The sequence below is a fragment of the Balaenoptera musculus genome, chromosome 2 (assembly GCF_009873245.2).
Source record: "Balaenoptera musculus isolate JJ_BM4_2016_0621 chromosome 2, mBalMus1.pri.v3, whole genome shotgun sequence".
Lineage (NCBI taxonomy): Eukaryota > Metazoa > Chordata > Mammalia > Artiodactyla > Balaenopteridae > Balaenoptera > Balaenoptera musculus.
Window position 1 is genome coordinate 123,075,153 of NC_045786.1, and position 17,316 is coordinate 123,092,468.

Below are 17,316 nucleotides of genomic sequence, written 5' to 3' on the forward strand. Positions count from 1 at the left end.
AACACAAAAACAATAGGTTTTCATAAAGTTAGCATGTATACTAGATTTTAATTTGGGCATAATAATGAAACAGGGAGGTAAAGTATTGGAAGTATTTGGTAGTATTGAGTAATTTGTCCATGCTATGGCTTTCCTCTATCATCAATTTTTAAAAAAGGCTAGTTAGCTCTACAACAGACCATTTGGACCCATATTCTAAGACATGTATTACTTACAGTCTTGTGGGTAAATCATATATGAAATAGGCACTTATTTTTCAACATGCCATCATACCATATGGTAAGCCTACTGTTTTTGTCCATAATATGAATAAGCATAAATACATCTCTTATCATACCCTATAAATAAAAACTGCCTTTTCTGCACTGACATACACACTTTTTTTTATTGACTCACCTATAATAAATGAGGAGATGCTAATAAAACAGGATTGACAATGTTTTACAAATCTAGCTACAGAGAAAGAAGAAAGCATGTATTAAAAACAAACGTGAGGTTAAAATAGCACGGTGTTTGCATTTTGAAATTCTTAGGGGAAACGTGCATGCACACATACACACACACCCATACATACACACATGCACAATCCTTATTTTTTAAAGAGTTATAGAAAATCTTATTACAATGGTATTGTTAGTTATTTGAAACATGGGGAGAGGCAGGATCCTGAAGCGTAGCAACTCTGGAGAGTTTAGTATTAGAAGATGGAGGACATGCAGTGCCATTCAATCAGGAAAACAGGTTTGGCAGGCAACAGTTATGGCTGTTCCAATTTCCCTCTCCCAGCAGGTGTTGCTATGGCACAAGAATAGCCTCTGAGGGATTCAGTGGAACATAAAGTGTAAGATGAAAGAGCAAAAGAGAAAATCATTCTTTGAGTCGCATTCATATTTTCTCTGCTACACAAGCTACAAGGCCAGTTGCAAATAAATACAGGTTCTATTCTTGCTGCCTCATAAACAGATAAATGAAGGGGACCTTAAGCTGGGGTTGCTTATGTAGCATTTGCTTAAGTTTAGTTTTCAAGTATCTTGAATTGCTATGATCTTCACATAATTTGGTTTGCTAACTTGAGCTTATAGTAAAATGTTTTCTAGAATCATTAATGTAAATCTATATCAACAAGACAATTTTTTACTGACATTTTTGGGAAAAGATGTGAAAGCATACCTTTTTTCTGAGTTTAACCTCCCTTTCCTGACTTATTGTATGTGTTTCTCATGTACTGAAGTACAGAAATGAACGACGGTCACTGACTAATTATGTAAAGTCTCACATGTGAAAAACTTGTTTTCTTTGAGACAACTAAATAAAAAAACAGGACCAAGATAATTCTGCTTGCTAGTGACTCGAATTATGTTAACATTTTAGCAAGCTAGGAATCTGAACTAGACTGAGAAGACCTTGCTTTTTTCTGTAATAAGAAAGGAGATACTATAATAGTCAAAACCTCAAAGTGCTAAGATCTTTAATTACTAAGATATGACCAGGTCATTTGATGAAAAGATAATCAATCTATAATCATTTCTGGGAAATAGGGGACCAATTCCTCAACTTAACTCTCTACTGTTAATCAAGTTCCATTTCATGTTTGGTATATATTTTTTTCAATAATGCAGAGTAAAGGTGGAAAACTATAGTTAATTGGGTATAAACAATTGACTAAGAATTTAAAGTTGAAAAGTTGAATACCACATTCTATACATGCATTATACAGAGTAAAGGTAACAAACAGGAAAGAGTCCTATAGCTTAAAAGTTAGCTCAGAGATTCCCAAATTCCTGGAATCCTGATATTCCATTACACATTTGTGTTCTTGCCTACTCACTCTTGAAAATGGTGCCATGATTTATCCAAATATATTTAAATGTGTGTATAAATGCACTATCCCTTAAATTAACATTATGGGAGTAACAAAAGCAGAACTGCATGTATGAAAACTTATGCCCTAGGCTGGAGCTATTACCGATTCATTTTAATACACATTTTTGAGCCCCTCAAATAGGTAAATATGCTTAAGACTGGGGGCAAGAGAGATAAATTAGACCTTTAACTACCTTTAAAACTTTCAGTATGCATTACGGAAGCTGATAAATAGGGAGAATTCTCAGTAACTGATAACCGCTCACAATCATTTTTAAATCAGAAGGCCTTTTTTAATTGACACGTATAGTCTGGAAGAGTTGTAAGTGTACAAGATTAGAAATTTGACTTGGACACAGGGCCTAACGACTTACTAGCTGTGCAATCTTGGATTGTCTTAATCTGTTTTCTCATCAGCAAATAAGGCTGAGGAAAAGGAGAATTTAATGAGAATTTAAAGATAAAATGGCATAATGCACATTAGAGCATCCTCTGAAGTGTAAAGTATTTCACGTTGTGTAATATACTTGTAAAGAGCAAGGCTCAGGTCTGGCAGCCTAGATTCAGATCTTAGCTCTACCACCTATTAGCTGCATGACCTCAGGAAAGCTATCTAGCCAGTATCTCTCAGTTTAAGTAAAGTGAATATAATATTACCTACTTCAATTTTCTTTTTTTAGAATTAAGCAGTATAATACATATAAAATCTTGAACACAAGGTCTCTCATATAGTAAACACTCAATATATGTTAGTTATTATATTTTCTCCTCAATGTCTTTTATTATGGTGATATCAATGACTATATTTTATTGTTCTGCATATATTTCTATATTGAGGGCAAATATTTTGTTTTATTCATATCTGTGATGTCTCAAGTACTGAACATGGGTACACATAGGGTCAACAAAATATTTTATAAATTTGATATATATATATATCATTACCATTGACAGCTGTCTTGGAAATATGCATTCATTTCAGATGAGGACACTATTTGAAGAAGGTAACATTTTGGAAAGGACAGGAGTGAACCTTTTTAATCTGAGTAGTCAGAGGCATCCCCCAAAGCCATCCAAGGAAAGAAGGTGCAGATTTCTGCTGTTAGTTATAATAATTTGAACTGTGTGTTTGGACTGTATTATAAAATGGCACATAATACAGATATCCTAGCGCCCATTCTATTCCTATGAAGTAATGAGGTTTGGACATTCCTCAATACATCTCTCTCTCTCTTATGAAGATGACAAAATGTCATTGCTGTACATTTTCACAAAGGTCAGGGTGTTGCCATGAAAACTGGGAACCAATAAGTAAAAAGGAACTGTCTGATCATGTTAATTATGTGATTGCTTTCCTGTGGGTGAAGGAATTCTAAATTAAAAGGATAAGCTATAAATTATATATCAAAAGTGCAATGAAAGCATAGCAAAAGAAAGATGCTTTAAAGAAATCCACAATTTATTTTATTTTCTAGAGGAGGGGGCCCCAATCCCTGGGTCGTGGACCGGTACTGGTCCGTGGCCTGTTGGGGAACCGGGCCACACAGCAGGAGGTGAGAAGCGGGCGGGCGAGCGAGCGAAGCTTCATCGGCCGCTCCCCATCTCTCGCATTACCGCCTGAACCATCCGGCCCCCTCCTCCCCGCACCACGCTCAGTCTGTGGAGTAATTGTCTTCCACGAAACCTGTCCCTGGTGCCAAAAAGGTTGGGGACTGCTGTTCTAGAGCAACTGTTGCTCACAGTGATAAACTCTTCAATGCCTAATGGCTAGAAAAATCAATTTACTTCTATAATAAAAAGGCCATTTGTCTCCTTGTAGAATCCATCTGACGTTGTTTGGCCTCTTATACATGATAACTCTGAACAATGCCTGTGGTTTACAAATTCCCTAATTAAATCACTGATTATGTACTACTGAATATGCCTTATCCTGTGGAAATAGACACTATCACCATTTTAATAAACATTTTGACATAAAATGAAGCTGGCTCTTTCATGCTTTGTCAAGAGCAAAGTGAAATAACCAGTGAACACAATGTTCCATCAACAGATCAGGACCACATGTTCTTTAGAGCAAATGAGGTTTAATTAACAGATCCACTAGCAGAGAACTGGTCAGTTAAAACATAGGAGAAGGGTTTTCTTATAACACATGGACACTTTATTAACAAATATTCTACAAATGCATGATTGTATTTTATGATCCATTCTGCCAGTCTGTAGAAGTATAGAATGCTACAGTAAAAATATGGGCCTAATTTTAAAACCACATAAAAACTCATATAACGTCATTGATTGGAATGATATATAACTCATTCTAAGCTAATAAGTGTGTGAATAGAGTTTAGTACCATTTTATTAATATAGTTTTACATTCCATTTTATTCCTAAGCAAGGATATTTCCATTTAAATGTCAACTAAATACATTCTGTTTACAAGTATTATTTAGATAGTCTTGGTGAAAGTGGACTACTTATGTTTCATTTATAGTGAACTGTAATTCATACTAAATGCATTTTAGAGTGCAGACATTTGAACTCCTTGTCATTTTATTATTTCTACTTCACGTATTTAAATTACCAATATATTTCATACTGTGCATAGAACCTTTTTTTAAAGTGCAATGATATGCTTTTAATTTCACATCTTTTTAAATCTCATCATTATTATGGTAGAACATCCCTAAAATTGGGGAAATTCTGATGTATTTACCTGATTTATTTATGTACTCAGAGGAATCTGGTGCCCTCAGTTCTTCCCTTCCCCTGCAAACTATTGTCTTGTCTCCTTATCTAAAGCTTTCAGTTCTGAGCCTAGGCTGTCTCTTAGGCTGACTTTCACCCAAGAGGACCACCCAGGCTCCAATTCTTTAGTCAGAGAGGTAAGAAGGCAGACATGCCATGATTTGGGTTTCCTGAAATGGATTCACTTAACAAAAATATTTACATTTTTCACAGCTTATCCCTGGAGTCTGAAATCTCATTACGTGTGCTTGCTCCGTTGAGAAGCTGTGTGTTTTGTGTAAAGAACCTGGGTTTTGCAGTCAGAATTGACCTATGTTCAACACTTTGAAATGCATCAGCATATGCTAATGCTTTGCTTCTCAAATTGGGTGTGGTTATATTTGTGTGTAAACTATTCGAGCTTCATGCTTACAATTCATGCATTTTTCTATGTTTTTGTTACGTTGCTATAAAAGTTAAAAAAAAATTCTTCACCATAGACAATGTGATCCACACTTGCGTGCTGCAAGTTTTAATGTATAGACTAGGGTTACTTTAATATGTAATTCATGCCACTCAGGAGTACACATCCCTAGATGTGGTTAGGCAGCATTTTAAAGACACAAACCCTGGGTCCACTCTTCTCAGGAAGCTAGAACAAGACAAGTATCATCATGTTGAGTTGCCCTAGAGAATTTTTAACCTAGCATAACGCTGAAAGTGGTCTCCTTTGGTGAAATGAATATTGCTCAATCTATGCACCTAGGTTAGAATAGGGTAAGGCCATGCCCCATTTTAGTGAGAGGAATATGAGATGGGCAAATGGGACCTGACATCCTAACACTCTTTGAAGTGGTGTTCTCAGAGTAGGGGAGAGTGCTGTGCCCCACTATCAACCCAACACATGGTCACATGAACCAACTAGAATATTACCTGAATTCCTTTTAGAATATTTTAATACCTGCCTACAGTGATCTTTTGATGCAAGGCCCTTGTCAAAGGCCATAACTGAATATCAGAATCACCTGCGATAGTAAAGGGACATACCCATGTAACGTAAGATGCTGCAAGCTTATACTGAATTTGGAATCTGAGACTGTAAACTTGAATCAGGTTATGGTTATAGGAAGTGAACAAGTACCTAAGCTTTGGGATCCCATTTCCCTCTCTATAAATGGAAGGCACTAGGTAATCTATAAACGTCCTCAGTATTTAAAAACGATGTCAATAACTGAGACATTTAGAAATCTTTTTAAAATGTTTTACAAAATAGGTATATGGGGACCTGCTCCAATAATCTTTTATTTTTACTTAAAAATAGATATTCAGAATTCATAAATATCCTCAAATTGTGCCACCAAAATCCTAATTGTAATGATTTTCTAAATTTATTTAATCTCTTTGCTAAGCTCACTGATATCCCACAATGAATGATGAAAAATTAAGACTGTAAAAACTAATGAGGCCCTTTTTATATATTAAAATGAATTCATTTGTAAGCAGATTTTCAGGGGAAAGTCCTTTGCATTAATGGTAGTTCTAACTTCTATTTTGGAGCTATTGTAAGAAATAGCTTTAAGACATTCCAAACTGTAAAATGAAACTTAGTCACTACAAACAAATTATATCACTATAATAATTGTTCTATCTAATGCCAGAAATCTAGGATTCTAGATCTTTTGCTATCACATAGACTAAAACGGCGATCAAACTGTTAGTCTATGGATCTAGTCTCTATGGCTACTTCTATTTATTTCTCTGTTGTTCAATTGATAATGGTAGCTTGGTAGTGTCATCTAAAAATGACATAAAAATTCCAAGTGTTATCATAATCATATCAGTAGTGAATCTAATACCACTCACCACATCTCTATCTTCTCCTCTTGTCAAGAGATGCAGAGTGAGTCCTGGTATTGTAGCTTTAAATAATATACCCTGATTTACATCCATTCTCAACTATAAGTTTGATGGAGACATTTATTCTTCATCAGTTAATGAATATAATTTTCATAATTCTTTCTTTAACTTGTGTAAGTTATTGCTAGTTATTATAATATTAAGTACAAATTATAGAACTAACTGTGTTCAGTCCTCTGGATTAGAAGAATCTCTATTCAGTCATTTAAAATTCAAATAGTTTCCACGTCCCCATTGCTTGCATTTATAAGTGGATGAAGGGTATAGGAAACATAAATTGGGCATTCTTTCCTATTTCTCATTGACCTGCTCTTATCTCAATGTAATCTGGGAATTTCAAAAAGTGTTTAATTCTGCCAAGTGAAGGAAATCCTCAACACATGACACAGTAATTAGACAACAGCTAATTAACCACTGTTAAACTATGGCTTGTAAGGTAGAATCTTGGTTCTGATATTTGGGGAAGAAAGTGCTGGATATTTTAAGATGATAATTGGAGGAAAATCGTAAATCTGATGTTATTTTCATAATTAGATAGATTCAGTTTTATGAGAAAATTCAATATAAAAACATGATTAATGTTTATTCAACTACTACAGAAAATAGAGTTACTTTAATGCAGCCAATCTTTGCATTTATGCTCTCCCCAAAAATAAGCAGTATAAATGCTGATATAATTTATGCTTCTCAAAACAACTTATAACTTCCTGACAAGGCCAACTAAAAATGTTTCAAATATCCTTCTCACTTTTGTAAATGATCTAATTGAAAAGAGAATTAGTGTAATTGTTACTGTCTGTAAATCTCTTTCTCTCATTCTCTCTCTCTTATTTTCTCTCTCCTTCCTACCCACCTTCCCTCCTTCAATTCCCAATCCTTTCACTTGAAGAAATATAAGAGCTCACTTCCACTATCAAATTCCATGCATCAATATTAAAGTACCTGAAACAAATATAATCTTCACATGCTGATGAAAAGGTACTGAAGGCTCTAAAGATGCTGTAAATACAGGAAGTTTTCCACTGGATATTCCCCTCTTTCATTTGGTTTCCACTGACCACTCTTTTTTTCCATTTTCTTCATGGTTTCTGCTTTTTCCACCATGTCCTTGGACATTTTGTTTGTTTTTGCTTAACACTCTCTTCTTGGATAAGCTCATCCACTTCTAATTAAGGCAACTGCTTGTGAAGTCCATGTTCTACTTCTGACCTTTCTCTCGATTATTAAACCCCCCTTTTTTTTTTTGGACCATACAACAATCTTTTATTATGTATGGGTTTTTAAAATTATTTCTGCAATCTCTCCATAAACAGGCAAAAAAATAAAAGTATTGTTTAGCATATTGGAACGTGCAAACTTGATCACTGAATAGAGAAGGGAAAATTATCCCTACAACACGCTTAACCAGGAGGCCAATTCATCTGCCGACCTCCAAGAACATGGAGATGAACACGATAGACAGACTGTCCCCCATCTGAACCTTCATTCACCACCATTTGATAACCCTTCTTCAGGCCCAGATCAGCAGCACATTGCTTGCCAGCAATCATTAAATGTCCAAGAAGACTTTCACTATTATCTTCTGCTGCAGAAATCTGGGATATATGTTTCTTGGGTATCACCAGAAAATGTGTCGGTGCTTGAGGGGAAATGTCATGGAAAGCGAGACACTGGTCATCCTCATAAATGATTTTGGCTGGAATTTCCTTGTGAATGATCTTCCCAAAAATCGTGTCACCACCAGGCCAGGCTGCCTGAGCCTCAGCCCAAACGCTACTTTCTAATTGGTCACCAGAAACTTGAGAACGTCTTACCAACCTTTCAAGTACACCTAATCCCAAACCAATCTGTCCTCTCAAACCTTTCCTTCAGCCCCTCATTCAGACCTAACATTCCTCAGAATGTGGCATTACCATATTCTGAACTTAAGTATAACATTTTGGAATCATAGAAGCGTAACACACTTTGGGAGGGGAGGAAGAACTCATCTAAGCAAATGGCTTTCAACTGTATGTTTTGAATACTGTGTGCACATGTATGTGTTTGTGAACTTAAGTCAGAATCCCCTGTCCAAATTTAATCGTAGATAGAAGTTCTATATATAAAAGAGAGATATATTTTGTTCTATGTGAAATGGCAAGGGAAATAAAAAAGGGTAAAATTCTCATCTGGTTACTTCCCTTCCCCTCGCAGTTCAGTAGACCCTGAGAATAGTTTTTAAAAATCTCTAGTTGCCATTGGAACACCATTTAGAAATCAGTTACCTAGCTGATCCCTTTATTCTACAGATGGAAAGCTTAGGGGTCCAGCCAGACATAAGGTTGCAATGCTATTAAGTGGTAAATTTGGGCCTGGACCCAAGTCCAGGGCTCTGCACACACTAAACTGCCTGATGTCAATCAGGCACTCTCCCAATTGACTTGAGAGCACTGGTCACTGACTTAACTGCCCCTTAACGAGGTTGTGAGTGTCCCTCATCTGATTCCTATCAACCTCTTCAGCTGAATAAATAGTCTCCCCCCCAACCTGACCACCACACACACACTCGAATGGGCAGACTCTTTTTTTCTTATACTCCTTTTTTTCCACTCTATTTCCTCAAACTCTTTCTTAAAAGTATCCTAAAGCCGTGGTGGAGAGAAAAGGAACTAAGGAACTAAGATGTAAAGAGGTTACCTGACTTCTCAGATGTAGTTTATGAGCGAGTTTATGAGCGAGTCTCATGCTTCTTCTACCAGCTAAGCCTTCTGTATCTTTCCCTCTCTCACCTGACACATCCATAAAGTAATACATATTTCCACTGCCTTAATTTACTTCCTAATAAAAATTTTCTGCCTCCTCTCTCACATTATCACTAACTGACTCACTGAACACCTCCTCACAATGCAAAGGTAGTCTACAATGTTGGGAAAACAGAGGAAAAGTTTTCTTTGCCCAACTGACTGATTGCGAAGCTTCTGAAATGTCTTCTGAAACTCTCTTCTATTTCTCCACCGTCTTTCCTCTGTCTCTTTTTGGAACACTGCAGATTCATCCAAAGAATAGGCCCTCCTGACAACAATCTGATTATGCTGCTACCTTGATAAAATTCTGTGGTCGTTCTTGACTGTGTGAAGGAGATCTAATTAATTCATTTCCTCCTAAGATCTAGTGCCAAATAATCCCCATTCTTAATCCAGCTCAGATGCCGCCTGCTCTATGGAACTCCTGCTGAATAGATTCAATAATTTCATCCTGTATGCTTCTATATCACTCTGATAGTTTATAAAGCAAATACTTGACTTTATCTGTTAATAAAAATTTTCAAGTGTATGGGATATAAAATCCATGAACTAGACCTTATACATTTTTATTTCTTCCTATAGTCCCTTTCCTATAGTGGTTGTTTAATAAATATTTTGGGGGGTTGAATGTGCACTAAATTTCATCAGTTAATCCCAGAATTGTGGATGACAGCTCTACCTAATTTCTCTTTACCATATTGGAACACTTGGCATTATTCCTACTTGAATTGTCAGTTAACCTTGCCTCTCAAATTTAAATTTTCAACCGCAATCTTCCTCCGCTAAGAACAGATTATTTAAGGCTGAGGGCTTGTGAAATAAAGGTCAGATATACCAAATGGAAGGAAAAAAATACCAGTGACGTAAGCTGTAAATACTGTGTTCATCTCTTGTGGTAGGTTTCCTATTTTTAAGAAAACCTCAGAGGTTTTAGGAAGTCTCTGTAAACTGCTCTCATTTGATTTAACATACCTTTATTTTGTGTAATTTTAGCAATTTCTCTCCTAGGTCATTTAGTATATTCTAATGGGGCATTTGGTAAGCCTTCTGGAGGTATCTTTACTCTGAAAATATTCAAGCATGGATTTTTGACTATTTGAATGATTGATATCAATAGGGCACTAGACTTTAGCTCCAAACAGTCTTCATCAATGCTACCTGAGGCTAAATGATAAAAACAATAATAATACAAACAATAATATCTGATGTGGACAACTGACATTTTCTCAAACTTAATTTAGTGTGAGTATAACCATTTTTAGAAAACTTTGCTACTTTTCTTTCATAATATATTTTTTTTGGCTTTTCATCTGTTCTTTTTTTTAATTTTTGAATTTTATTTTATTTTTTTATACAGCAGGTTCTTATTAGGCATCAATTTGATACACATCAGTGTATACATGTCAATCCCAATCGCCCAATTCATCACACCACCACCTCCACCCCCCCGTGGCTTCCCTCCTTGGTGTCCATACATTTGTTCTCTACATCTGTGTCTCAATTTCTGCCCTGCAAACCGGTTCATCTGTACCGTTTTTCTAGGTTCCACATATATGCGTTAATACACGATATTTGTTTTTCTCTTTCTGACTTACTTCACTCTGTATGACAGTCTATAGATCCATCCACGTCTCAACAAATGACCCAATTTCGTTCCTTTTTATGGCTGAGTACTATTCCATTGTATATATGTACCACATCTTCTTTATCCATTCGTCTGTCGATGGGCATTTAGGTTGCTTTCATGACCTGGCTATTGTAAAGAGTGCTGCAATGAACATTGGTGTGCATGTGTCTTTTTTATATTGTGGTTTTCTCTGGGTATATGCCCAGTAGTGGGATTGCTAGATCATATGGTAATTCTATTTTTATCTTTTACGGAACCTCATTACTGTTCTCCATAGTGGCTGTATCAGTTTACATTCCCACCAACAGTGCAAGAGGGTTCCCTTTTCTCCACACCCTCTCCAGCATTTGTTGTTTGTAGATTTTCTGATGAAGCCCATTCTAACTGATGTGAGGTGATACCTCATTGTAGTTTTGATTTACATTTCTCTAATAATTAGTGATGTTGAGCAGCTTTTCATGTGCTTCTTGGCCATGTATATGTCTTCTTTGGAGAAATGTCTATTTAGGCCTTCTGCCCATTTCTGGATTGGGTTGCTTTTTGATATTGAGCTGCATGAGCTACTTGTAAATTTTGGAGATTAAATCTTTGTCAGTTGCTTCATTTGCAAATATTTTCTCCCATCCTGAGGGTTGTCTTTTGGTCTTATTTATGGTTTCCTTTGCTATGCAAAAGCTTTTAAGTTTCATTAGGTCCCATTTGTTTACTTTTGTTTTTATTTCCATTACTCTAGGAGGTGGATCAAAAAAGATCTTGCTGTGATTTATGTCAAAGAGTGTTCTCCTTATGCTTTCCTCTAAGAGTTTTATAGTGTCCGGTCTTACATTTAGGTCTCTAATCCATTTTGAGTTTATTTTTGTGTATGGTGTCACGAAGTGTTCTAATTTCATTCTTTTACATGTAGCTGTCCAGTTTTCCCAGCACCACTTGTTGAAGAGACTGTCTTTTCCCAATTGTGTATCCTTGCCTCCTTTGTCATAGATTAGTTGACCATAGGTGTGTGGGTTTACCTCTGGGCTTTCTATCTTGTTCCATTGATCTATGTTTCTGTTTTTGTGCCAGTACCATATTGTCTTGATTACTGTAGCTTTGTAGTATAGTCTGAAGTCAGGGAGTCTGATTCCTCCAGCTCCGTTTTTTTCCCTCAAGACTGCTTTGGCTATTCGAGGTCTTTTATGTCTCCATACAAATTTTAAGATTTTTTGTTCTAGTTCTGTAAAAAATGCCATTGGTAATTTGATAGGGATTGCATTGAATCTGTAGATTGCTTTGGGTAGTATAGTCATTTTCACAATATTGATTTCCAATCCAAGAACATGGTATATCTCTCCATCTATTTGTATCATCTTTAATTTCTTTCATCAGTGTCTTATAGTTTTCTGCATACAGGTCTTTTGTCTCCCTAGGAAGGTTTATTCCTAGGTATTTTATTCTTTTTGTTGCAATGGTAAATGGGAGTGTTTCCTTAATTTCTGTTTCAGATTTTTCATCATTAGTGTATAGGAATGCAAGAGATTTCTGTGCATTAACTTTGTATCCTGCTACTTTACCAAATTCATTGATTAGCTCTAGTAGTTTTCTGGTGGCATCTTTAGGATTCTCTATGTATAGTATCATGTTATCTGCAAACAGTGACAGTTTTACTTCTTCTTTTCCAATCTGTGTTCCTTTTATTTCTTTTTCTTTTCTGATTGCCATGGCTAGGACTTCCAAAAGTATGTTGAATAACAGCGGTGAGAGTGGACATCCTTGTCTTGTTCCTGATCTTAGAGGAAATGCTTTCAGTTTTTCACCATTGAGAATGATGTTTGCTGTGGGTTTGTTGTATATGGCCTTTATTATGTTGAGGTAGGTTCCCTCTATGCCCACTTTCTGGAGAGTTTTTATCATAAATGGGTGTTGAATTTTGTCAAAAGCTTTTTCTGCATCTATTGAGATGATCATATGGTTTTTATTCTTCAATTTATTAATATGGTGTATCACACTGATTGATTTGCATATATTGAAGAATCCTTGCATCCCTGGTATAAATCCCACTTGATCATGGTGTATGATCCTTTTAATATGTTGTTGGATTCTGTTTGCTAGTATTTTGTTGAGGATTTTTGCATCTCTATTCATCAGTGATATTGGTCTGTAATTTTCTTTTTTTTTGTAGTATCTTTGTCTGGTTTTGGTATCAGGGTGATGGTGGCCTCATAGAATGAGTTTGGGAGTGTTCCTTCCTCCACAATTTTTTGGAAGAGTTTGAGAAGGATGGGTGTTAGCTCTTCTCTAAATGTTTGATAGACTTCACCTGTGAATCCATCTGGTCCTGGACTTTTGTTTGTTGGAAGATTTTTCATCAGAGTTTCAATTTCATTACTTGTGCCTGGTCTGTTCATATTTTCTATTTCTTCTGGGTTCAGTCTTGGAAGGTTGTACCTATCTAAGAATTTGTCCATTTCTTCCAGGTTGTCCATTTTGTTGGCATAGAGTTGCTGGTAGTAGTCTCTTAGGATGCTTTGTATTTCTGTGGTGTCTGTTGTAACCTCTCCTTTTTCATTTCTAATTTTATTGACTTGAGTCCTCTCCCTCTTTTTCTTGATGAGTCTTGCTAATGGTTTATCAATTTTGTTTACCTTCTCAAAGAACCAGCTTATAGTTTTATTGATCTTTGCTACTGCTTTGTTTCTATTTCATTTATATCTGCTCTGATCTTTATGATTTCTTTCCTTCTGCTAATTTTGGGTTTTGTTTGTTCTTGTTTCTCTAGGTGTAAGGTTAGATTGTTTATTTGAGATTTTTCTTGTTTCTTGAGGTAGGCTTGTATAGCTATAAACTTCCATCTTAGAACTGCTTTTGCTGCATCCCATAGGTTTTGGATTGTCATGTTTGCATGGTCATTTGTCTAGGTATTTTTTGATTTCCTCTTTGATTTCTTCAGTGATCTCTTGGTTATTTAGTAACATAGTATTTAGCCTCCATGTGTTTGTGTTTATTACGTTTTTTCCCCTGTAATTCATTTCTAATCTCATAGCATTGCATTCAGAAAAGATGCTTGATATGATTTCAATTTTCTTAAATTTACTGAGGCTTGATCTGTGAGCCAAGATATGATCTATCCTGCAGAATGTTCCATGTGCACTTGAGAAGAAAGTTTAATCTGCTGTTTTTGGATGGAATGTCCTATAAATATCAATGATATCTATCTGGTCTATTGTGTCATTTAAAGCTTCTGTTTCCTTATTTTCATTTTGGATGATCTGTCTATTGGTGTAAGTGAGGTGTTAAAGTCCCCCACTATTATTGTGTTACTGTCGATTTCCTCTTTTACAGCTGTTAGCAGTTGCCTTATGTATTGAGGTGCTCCTATGTTGGGTGCATATATATTTATAATTGTTATATCTTCTTCTTGGATTGATCCCTTGATCATTATGTAGTGTCCTTCCTTGTCTCTTGTAACATTCTTTGTTTTAAAGTCTATTTTGTCTGATATGAGTATTGCTACTCCAGCTTTCTTTTGATTTCCATTTGCATGGAATATCTTTTTCCATCCCCTCACTTTCAGTCTGTATGTGTCCCTAGGTCTGAAGTGGGTCTCTTGTAGACAGCATATATATGGGTCTTGTTTTTGTATCCATTCAGCAAGACTGTGTCTTTTGGTTGGAGCATTTAATCCATTCCCGTTTAAGGTAATTATCGATATGTATGTTCCTATGACCATTTTCTTATTTGTTTTGGGCTTGTTTTTGTAGGTCCTTTTCTTCTCTTGTGTTTCCCACTTAGAGAAGTTCCTTTAGCATTTGTTGTAGAGCTGGTTTGGTGGTGCTGAATTCTCTTAGCTTTTGCCTGTCTGTAAAGCTTTTGATTTCTCCATCAAATCTGAATGAGATCCTTGCCAGGTAGAGTAATCTTGGTTGTAGGTTCTTCCCTTTCATCACTTTAAGTGTATCATGCCACTCCCTTCTGGCTTGTAGAGTTTCTGCTGAGAAATCAGCTGTTAACCTTATGGGAGTTCCCTTGTGTGTTATTTGTCATTTTTCCCTTGCTGCTTTCAATAATTTTTCTTTGTCTTTAATTTTGGCCAATTTGATTACTATGTGTCTCGGTGTGTTTCTCCTTGGGTTTATCCTGTATGGTACTCACTGCGCTTCCTGGACTTGGGTGGCTATTTCCTTTCCCATGTTAGGGAAGTTTTTGACTATAATCTCTGCAAATATTTTCTCTGGTCCTTTCTCTCTCTCTTCTCCTCCTGGCACTCCTATAATGCGAATGTTGTTGCGTTTAATGTTACCCCAGAGGTCTCGTAGGCTGTCTTCATTTCTTTTCATTCTTTTTTCTTTATTCTGTTCTGCAGCAGTGAATTCCACCATTCTGTCTTCCAGGTCACTTATCTGTTCTTCTCCCTCAGTTATTCTGCTATTGGTTCCTTCTAGTGTAGTTTTCATTTCAGTTATTGTATTGTTCATCTCTGTTTGTTTGTTCTTTAATTCTTCTAGGTCTTTGTTAAACATTTCTTGCATCTTCTCGATCTTTGCCTCCATTCTTTTTCCGAGGTCCTGGATCATCTTCACTATCATTCTTCTGAATCTTTTTTGGAAGGTTGCCTATCTGCACTTTATTTAGTTGTTTTTCTGGGGTTTTATCTTGTTCCTTCATCTGGTACATAGCCCTCTGTCTTTTCATCTTGTCTATCTTTCTGTGAATGTGGTTTTTGTTCCACAGACTGCAGGATTGTAGTTCTTCTTGCTTCTGCTGTCTGCCCTCCTTCTTTCATTATTTTAAATATATAATCTGAATAAAAACTGTAAAAATAAAATGGTTCTGAAGAACCTAGGGGCAGGACACGAATAAAGATGCTGAAGTAGAGAATGGACTTGAGGACATGGGGGGTGGAAAGGGTAAGCTGGGATGAAGTGAGAGAGTGTCACGGACAAATATACACTACCAAATGTAAAATAGATAGTTAGTGGGAAGCAGCCACATAGCACAGAGAGATCAGCTTGGTGCTCTGTGACCACCTAGAGGGGTGGGATAGGGAAGGTGGGAGGGAGACGTACGAGGGAGGAGATATGGGGATATATGTATATGTATAGCTGATTCACTTTGTTATAAAGCAGAAACTAACACACCATTGTAAAGCAATTATACTCCAATAAAGATGTTAAAAAAAAAAACTGTATTACTCATTCCAACAGTTTCCAGACAAGCTCCCTAACCACTCCCAAGACTTCCAGATTGTTGTGTTTACATGTCTCCTATGTAGATAACCTGCATCAGCCCCAGAACAATGTAAGACTAACATAAGTGAGCAGAAGAAACAATTCCAAATTATTGAATAAATTTTTATAAAACATTTAATATAAGAAGTAAAACCTATTTTCTAATAGGCAATATTAACCATAAAATATTCTTCTTGGTAAATTCTATATACCTAAATATGAATTTTATAACTACGCCTGCCATGTAGGCTGACATTAATACCATCCTTTACTGAAAAAGCACAAATTAATGAATTAGGTATCTCTACAAGTATGCTGTAAGCCCAATATTTCCTGAGGAATGTTCTGTGTACATGGTCAATAAAAACAATATTATGCAGTTCATTTTTTCTCTGGTAAGTTCATTAAACACAATAGCAATTTAAGGGTCTAAGAGCCACAGTAAAGATATCAGCTAGCCACGTTTAGTTCCAGTTCCAATGCTATAGGTGAAGAGGCATTTTCAATGCCTATGAAAAGAAAGTGGGAAAGGCTGTAGAAGAGATAATTCAATGTTTTTTAGGGGGATAGTTTCCCTACTGACACGCTGATTAAAACACTATTCTTTCTGGCCCTTATCAGGGACAGTTATAATACCCCTTCCAATAAACACAACAGTCAACTGAGAGAGAGAAATTTTCAACACCTAAAGAGTAAATTCAATCTCTATGAAATTAGCCCTGCCTAAGGCCAGTGTGAAAAGCAGCCATCCATTCAGAAATGAGGAAACTGTCTCCATATCCAGGAAGAGTCTAAAGTTCAGAGTAAATCTCATTGTTTTAAAATTGTGGGTTTTTTTCATTGTTTCCTCAGCCATTCAAAATTTAAATATATGTATATAGAAACAGATAAAAAGATAGGTGAAAGAGTTCACAAACAGAATAGAGACAGTAGCAGAAAATCTTATATGCTAGGAATGAGACGAGCAATTGCAAAGTAATCTCAGGAATCCTTGCAGCATAATTCTAGAACTTGGGCACCCTAGCAGAGAACAATAAGCTTAACAAGGAGCCCAGTAAAATACAGTTGACACTTAAACCACATGGGTTTGAACTGAGTGGATTTTCAATAAACACGTACTATAGCACTACATGATCCCGGGTTGGTTGAATATGAGGATGTGGAACCTCAAATATGGAGGGCCTGACTATAATATACT

General features: G+C 36.1%; 2 protein-coding genes across 3 annotated transcripts in view; both read right to left on the reverse strand.

Moving 5' to 3' along the window:
- Positions 1–17,316, reverse strand: part of MDGA2 (MAM domain containing glycosylphosphatidylinositol anchor 2) — an 801,291-nt gene that overhangs the window by 188,660 nt on the left and 595,315 nt on the right. The gene's annotated exons all lie outside the window — the stretch shown is intronic.
- Positions 7,896–9,297, reverse strand: LOC118891150 (histidine triad nucleotide-binding protein 1-like). The gene is made up of 2 exons (XM_036844787.1): positions 9,273–9,297; positions 7,896–8,284 (listed from the first exon to the last, which is right to left on the reverse strand). The coding sequence occupies exons 1-2, from the start codon at positions 9,295–9,297 to the stop codon at positions 7,905–7,907; spliced, it is 405 nt and encodes a 134-aa protein (XP_036700682.1). The 3' UTR covers positions 7,896–7,904.

What these genes read in the sequence shown, in the direction of transcription:
- LOC118891150 (XM_036844787.1), bottom strand. Translation starts at nt 9,297, where the DNA reads ATGTATTACTTTATGGATGTGTCAG. An exon ending in TTACTTTATGGATGTGTCAG is followed by an intron (nt 8,285 to 9,272) that starts GTGAGAGAGGGA and finishes GTGACCAATTAG; the next exon opens with AAAGTAGCGTTTGGGCTGAG.